Here is a 6931-nt window from a genome sequence, read left to right as displayed (position 1 = left end):
TAAGTTTCTCATCTTCTAATGTCTTCCACACCATATATGTCACTAACATATCATTTTAATGTACCACATCAATCATTTTCACTTGATAGTTATAACTGACCTTAGCAATTTCAATGAACTTGACTTGTCACTCAACTTGGGTTAACTTTTGTACCTTTAATTGGCTATCTTATCTTGACTCATCACCATCAAGTGCTCATAACTTTTCCTTTGAGCATGTGCATAACCTTCATTGTTCACTTCAAATTCTTGTCACTTTTATCTTTTTGACTTAATCTCTTCCCATACATTTTTAGTGATTTTTGTGTATTATGAACTTATTTTATTTTTTTAGTTTAATTTTAAGACTAATTGAATTTTGATTTTGATTTATGGATTAAATTGAAACTTCAGCAATTAATTGGGGACAAATATTGGAATTAGCCCTTAAACAACTTAGTTGACAGAGTGGTGGCCTGGGTATGTGTGCTCTATCATCATCTCTTTTATACCATCCATTGAAGCCTCTCGTCTAATCTGCATAGAAGCCACAACCAAATAAAGACAAAGCAGGTTGCAGGTTACTGTTAAATAGTAGAAAGTCCAGAGGGAATAGTGCTTTGAGGATTCGTGAAACCAATGTTAGTTCGTGTGAGTAGTGTAAAGCTTGGTCTTCTGGTGTTGTTTATTTTAAAATTAATGAGATAATATATCAATATTCTGTACATAAATATATTTGCATGATGTCGTATTTAGTTATGTGCATGTGAATGTATAAATATATGAAATATATAAATATAAATATTTGCATGGCTTTGTTAATGGTTGGCATGATTTATAGTGTTCACGTGTATATATATATATATATATACATACATATAGATATAAAATTGTAGATTTTTGCATGGCTTTCAACGGTGGTCCTTACGTTTTAAACAATGAACATCTAAAAATTTAGTTTGCAATTGTTACGTTTTAAATTATCTTAATGTTGTAATTAAATTATTGGCTTAGTGACTGATATTTTGATTCCTTGCATATGAATTTTTACTTGTATGGCAGTTTATTAAATTGATTTTAATTATGGTTATTATTATTAAAATGTTACTTTTATTAATTGATTATGTTCAAAATCATATAGATCCATTACTATCGGTTTGCATTTATCCTGTTGAGTGTACATTTTTAGAAATAAAAATTATGATTTCAAATCCAACTTTTCTAATGGAAAAGTTTAATATCTTAAAAATGGTAAGATTTTTGCATTAATACAATAATAAAAATTTTATTTTAGCTAATATTGTCTGAAACGGTTTAGATTGAAAACTAACTGAGACATCAATCCGAAAAAAGTTATTAGACCAGTCTCCATGTGTATGATTGCAAGCTGTTGTGGTGATGCACATTAATTGTTTAGTCTTTTGTTTTGTTGTGCTGTAAGACTATTAATTTTAATATTTAACCATTTGTCTCAGTGGTAACCGACTCTTCAAAGAGGAAAATTTGAACTTGCTAGGGCAAAATATGAAAATGTGTCTAATGTGATGCTGGATATGTTTACTTCAAGAAAAATAAAGAGTGAGATGTTTGAGGTTTATCATTCACTTTCATGTCTTGATAAAATATAGTTTGGGGTGGAATTGAGCAAAGGCTTGAACTGTGATTTTGAGTTGAGTTTATGTTTACTCCTTGATTGTACCGATAATAATTTGTCGTGAATCTTATGCATTGGCTTTCTCAAACATTCTCGCCAAAGAAAAGGTAATTACAAGGAACAAGCGCTTTAAGATCCGGAGGTAAGCTATGAGAGTTGTTCAAGTCGGCCTTTTGGTCTACATCTTGCCTTGATGATTTCTTATTTTTGTATTCTTTTGTTTGATCAATTGGAGGTCTAGTCATACTCTGAATGCTTCTTTTTTATATTCAAACCTCTCCTACCACATTATAATCAAGTGTTCTTAAGCTGACAAATGAACTGTAAGAACCCATTCTTGTCGTGTGTTACAAGTTATTGTTGCTAAGTTATTGAACCCACAACCTTTCTGGAGTTTTGAACAGTTTATTTTAAGGATATTTTCTAACATTTAATACATTGCTTACTTTAACTAAATTCAAGAAAAAAGTGATGCATTAATTACACGACATTGGTTAACATTTCTCTTAAGAAATTTATAAATAAACACCTTAACATGATAAGAATATTGAAGATTTTGCAATATGGTATTGATTTGTATGGTATTTCAGGCCAATATTGTGAAAGTATCACAGCTATGAGCTAATTTTCTCATCAAATACCATAATCTCATGGACATTTATATGCAGGAATTGGAGAGAAGAAGAGAAGAACTTGAACAATTGCTGTTGGCAGAAAGGGTATGAGAGAATATGGGTGATTAAGTCAAATGGAGAAAGGGACATCATGTCCTTGTTGTGTGTAGGTGTTTTCTCCCTAAGACAGGCAAGGAACCTGACATCAAGAATTGTTCAACTTAAAGATGCTTCCTTGTACTCATTCTCATCCTCTTTATATTTTCCAATGCTTTCTTCAAGTAGGATACTAAGAATCTCCTGTACTATTCTTTACTCATTCCCATCCTCTTTATATTTTCCTATGCTTTCTTCAAGTAGGATGCTAAGAATTTCCTGTACTATTCTTTCTGATTGCTTATAAAATAGTTTGCTCATTAGAACCTTCATTTTCTCTTGTCTTCTATTTATTTGTGTAAATCATTTTTCTTTCTTTAGTGACACAACGGATCTTTGAACATAATTTATATTGAGTTACATATAAATGATTTTTTAAAAATTGTGTATAGTTTAAAGTTCAAATTTCAAAAATAAAACATAATATAATATTTATCATAGAAAATAAATATTATTTAATCAAAATATTTTTTTTAAAGTTTATATTCTTTAGGGGCGTTTGTGAAAAAAGCGTCGCTAAAGGTCTGTTATATAGTGGCATTTTTAGAAAAAGTGCCGCTAAAAGCCATGGCCTTTAGCAGAGTTTGCTTAAAAAAGCGCCGCTAACGGTCATGGCCTTTAATGGCGTTTGCGAAAAAAGTGCCGCTAAAGGTCATGATCTTTAGCGGCGTTTGCGAAAAAAGCGCCGCTAAAGGTCATGATCTTTAGCGGCGTTACATATAGCGACGTTTTTTACGGTGCTTTTAGCGGCGCTTAAAAACGCCGCTAAAAGTTTACTCTCCTGTAGTGTTTGATTTGTTGGTTACCAAACTTTTGTCCCTTGTGATGTTTACATGCATCCTTTAATCACAAAGTTGACTAATGCTTATTAGAGTTTCCGTTTTAAGCTTTTTATAATAATGACATTTTATAATTGAGACATCGTATTTAACATTCAAAACTCATTTTTCAAGAATCCAAACTTTTTTTTACCATCTTATAGGAATGACAATTTGAATTGTAGATGCGGATATTTGATTTGAATTTTACGGATTTAAATTTAGATGTTAAAATTACTATTTAGTCTGAATTTGGATTAAGAAATATTAAATTTATAAATTTCTATTGTAATAACTATTTGCAACATAGCACTGCTTGTGAAGAAAAAAAAAAGTAAATGTTTTAGCGTTTACGCAAGTGAATTCAAAAACGAATTTGTTGCTAGAAATGAAATTTCCCATAATGGTATGAAATTAAAAAACAAAAGATGAACGTAATCGTGATTGGAATTTGATTGATACCTGAGACTTGCAAAATCTTCTTTTTCATTTCTCTCTTACACTGTAGCCCCTTATACCGAAAAAGAAATATCTATTGTCGAACTCAAAATTCCAATAAAATGATAGCACTAGTTTCTATTATAAGATAATATATTATTATTGATGTATTTTTTGCAATGGACGGAGAAGAAGAATGATTTTTAAGAAAAGTGAGACGGGTTTGGATTACTCTTGTAAAACCAACGTGACACAAGAGAGTACTGAAATGTATTTTTTTGATGTTCAAATCAGCATAATGAAGAAGGAAAACTCCATAAACTAGACTGTTAACAGGAATTTTATTGCCTTTTAGTTTATGAATGTTTATGTGGGGAGTTCAATTTGGTCGTTTTGTTTACGTGCAGGCAACTTATGCACTTCTGATTTATGTTCTCCTTTATTGGTAAGACGTTGATAGATGTACTTCGTCTACGGGTTTGATTTTTTGTAAAGATTTTTTTCAATAAAATAATTCTATTTAGCTGAGAAAAATTATACCCAAGTACATCTCACTTTCCTTAAAAATCATTCTTCAACACAACTTAGTACAAAAAATCATCATCCACAAAAATAATAACTTCTAATTTCAAATGTTTAACTTAATTAAGTTTTTTTTTTAATCACTAACTATACAAAAAGTTATAGAAATTGCCGGTTCTTTTATTAGGGGAAATCTTTAAAGTGTCGTCTTTTAGGAAGTCGACCTGGACCTCGTATAGTAGAACTATTGTTCTCAATGGTTAGCCAAGTGGTAGTGCTCTTACCCACTAAGACTCTTTAAGGTCATGGGTCGGAACCCCACCAAGGCCAAAATGATAAAAATCATTTGCTTGGTGGATCTAAGCACTTCTGCCTAAACTTCGTGAACCTTTTTGGGCTCTTCTCAGAATAAGACAAAATTCAAAAGTTAAAATCGAACATAAACAGCTTGAGAACAATAAATCTTCTGTTGAAAGAGTGAGACACTCTAAAATAGATACTCACCCTCAACATACACCAAAATATTCAACTTAGAAATTAGAATACATCTAATTAATTCAATATAATTATCAAACTTACATATAATAAAGTTTAAATATGACACCTCAAAATTCTTAGGATCGTCTCCATGCCAGTAAACCAAATTCTCACAAGTTACAACTATTATATATATATATATATGGAAGTCAACTTATTTGTATTTTTGAATGGTGGAGAGAAATGCGATTAAAAAATTGTGAAACACCAAGCTTAAAGCAGCGAGATGGGCAAAGCTTACGCAGAGTAAAAGCAAAACCATTTCTGTTTCTCTTCAACACTAAATTTACGTACAAGCAAATCTTTCTAATTTTCCCATTATAAATACTCCTCAACCTTTGCTATAATGAATCACTCAAAACTCTCTTTTTTTCAAAGCAAAAGTAAACCCTTTATTAACTTCCTAAAATGACTTCTTCCTCATCGAACTCCTCAATCTCAGATAAAACATTTACAGGTTTCGGCAACCTCATCAAGCTCCTTCCTACAGGAACAGTCTTCGCTTTCCATTTCCTTAACCCTGTCTTGACCAACAACGGACAGTGCAGCCCTGTGAACAAGGTCTTCACCAGCATCCTCATTGCTCTTTGCGGCTTTTCTTGTGCTTTCTCTTGCTTCACCGATAGTTACAAAGGCAGTGATGGCTCGGTTTATTACGGTATAGTCACCATCAACGGTCTTTTTCCGTTTTCGGGTTCAAGTTCGGGTTCGGTTAACTTGTCCAGCTACAAGCTGAGGCTTGCTGACTTCGTTCATGCGTTCTTCTCGGTCATTGTGTTTGCTGTCTTGTCTTTGTTGGATTCTAACACCGTACAATGCTTTTATCCGTCTTTCGAATCGACTGAGAAGGCTTTGCTCATGAGTTTGCCGCCGGTTATCGGAGTGATTTCCGGCACCATCTTCATGGCATTCCCTAACACACGCCATGGAATAGGCTACCCTTCAGCTGATTCCTCCAACTCAAATTCAGACAATTCCTAATATGTCGGGGACATGAATATATGAACACAAGTTATTGGTTGTATGGTTTTTCCCCTTTGGATAAAATGTTTGTTTGAGTAAATGTTGAAAAAAGAGGGAAATTTAAGGATGTCAAGTGTATGGTATCATCCTTGAAATCTAGTTTGTATGTACGTATTTGCTAGGTTTATTGTATTTTAATTTTTTTTTTCTTCCAATTATGAGATCATTGATGATATTTTCCTTAATTTTATACTATAATATTTATCAAATGCTAATTAAATGTATGAAATCGAAAAGATTTTCATTTGAAATTTGTCTAATGATGAGTTTTCTTTTATGAAAATTGAGAAGGTAATCGCATTAATTTATCAAAAGTGGATCATCATACTTTAATAATTGAGTCCTCTTCTTGTTTAACATATAAACTTGATTTGTTGATTTTTGATAATATGGTAATTATAAATGATTCAACTATTAATTTTTTTTTTATCTTGGTTCATCATTGATCTAATGATAATGTTTAACAATACTATCCAATTAGATTGACTTTTCGATTTTCATAAATCATAAAAACTAAAATAGAGGAATTATGAATTAAATTTTCGTAAAATAAAGAAACGAAACTTTGTTTCGGTAATAATGAAATGGTTAAAATACGATACAAGTCCTTGCACTCTTTAAAAATTTGAAATTTAGTCCTTGTACTTTAATTTCCAGGAATTTAGTCTTTTGATTTTTTAAATTTTAAAATTCAAGTCCAATTATTAGCATTGTTAATTTTTTGTTAGATTTATTGGTGTGACATTTTGAAATAAAAAAAATCACTTGACAACCATGTAATTAAAAAAATGACATTGTAATGAATTTGAATTTAACCCAAAAAAAAACAGTGTTAACAATTGAACTCGAACTTTGAAATTTAAGAAGTAAAATGACTAATTTCTTAAAAATTAAAATATAGGGATTAAATTACAATATACTCAATGTCATATTTTAACGTAATAAAATCTAGAATTTGAAGTATGAAATTCAAGATTTGGACTATGGAGCCTAGGGGTGAGCGTTCGAACAAATTGAGTCGAATGGAGTGAAAAAATTTTGATTTAATCGAGTTGACAAGTCTTATTTTATCATCCTATCACGATTTGAAATTTTTTTGAATTGACTTGAGTTGAGTCGAATAGAATCGAATGAAATTGTTTGAGTTAATTTTAAAAATTAAACATGTCAAATTAAAATCTTGTTACAGT

The 6931-nt window shown here is 30.9% G+C and overlaps 1 protein-coding gene across 1 annotated transcript; it reads left to right on the top strand.

Annotated features, from left to right (window-relative positions):
* The first annotated feature begins 5043 nt into the window (after positions 1-5043).
* On the top strand, positions 5044-5992 carry LOC108468413 (protein DMP2-like). The gene has a single exon (XM_053020597.1). It carries the CDS (start codon positions 5127-5129, stop codon positions 5697-5699), a length of 573 nt encoding a protein of 190 aa, XP_052876557.1. The 5' UTR covers positions 5044-5126; the 3' UTR covers positions 5700-5992.
* Positions 5993-6931: the final 939 nt, after the last annotated feature.

The sequence above is a fragment of the Gossypium arboreum genome, chromosome 10, assembly GCF_025698485.1.
Source record: "Gossypium arboreum isolate Shixiya-1 chromosome 10, ASM2569848v2, whole genome shotgun sequence".
NCBI classification, from domain to species: Eukaryota; Viridiplantae; Streptophyta; class Magnoliopsida; order Malvales; family Malvaceae; genus Gossypium; species Gossypium arboreum.
The sequence above is the reverse complement of the archived record's forward strand: the minus strand, read 5'-3'. Positions and strand labels throughout refer to the sequence as shown.

Coding starts and splice junctions, on each gene's coding strand:
- LOC108468413 (XM_053020597.1), top strand. CDS start 5,127: ATGACTTCTTCCTCATCGAACTCCTCAATCTCAGATAAAACATTTACA.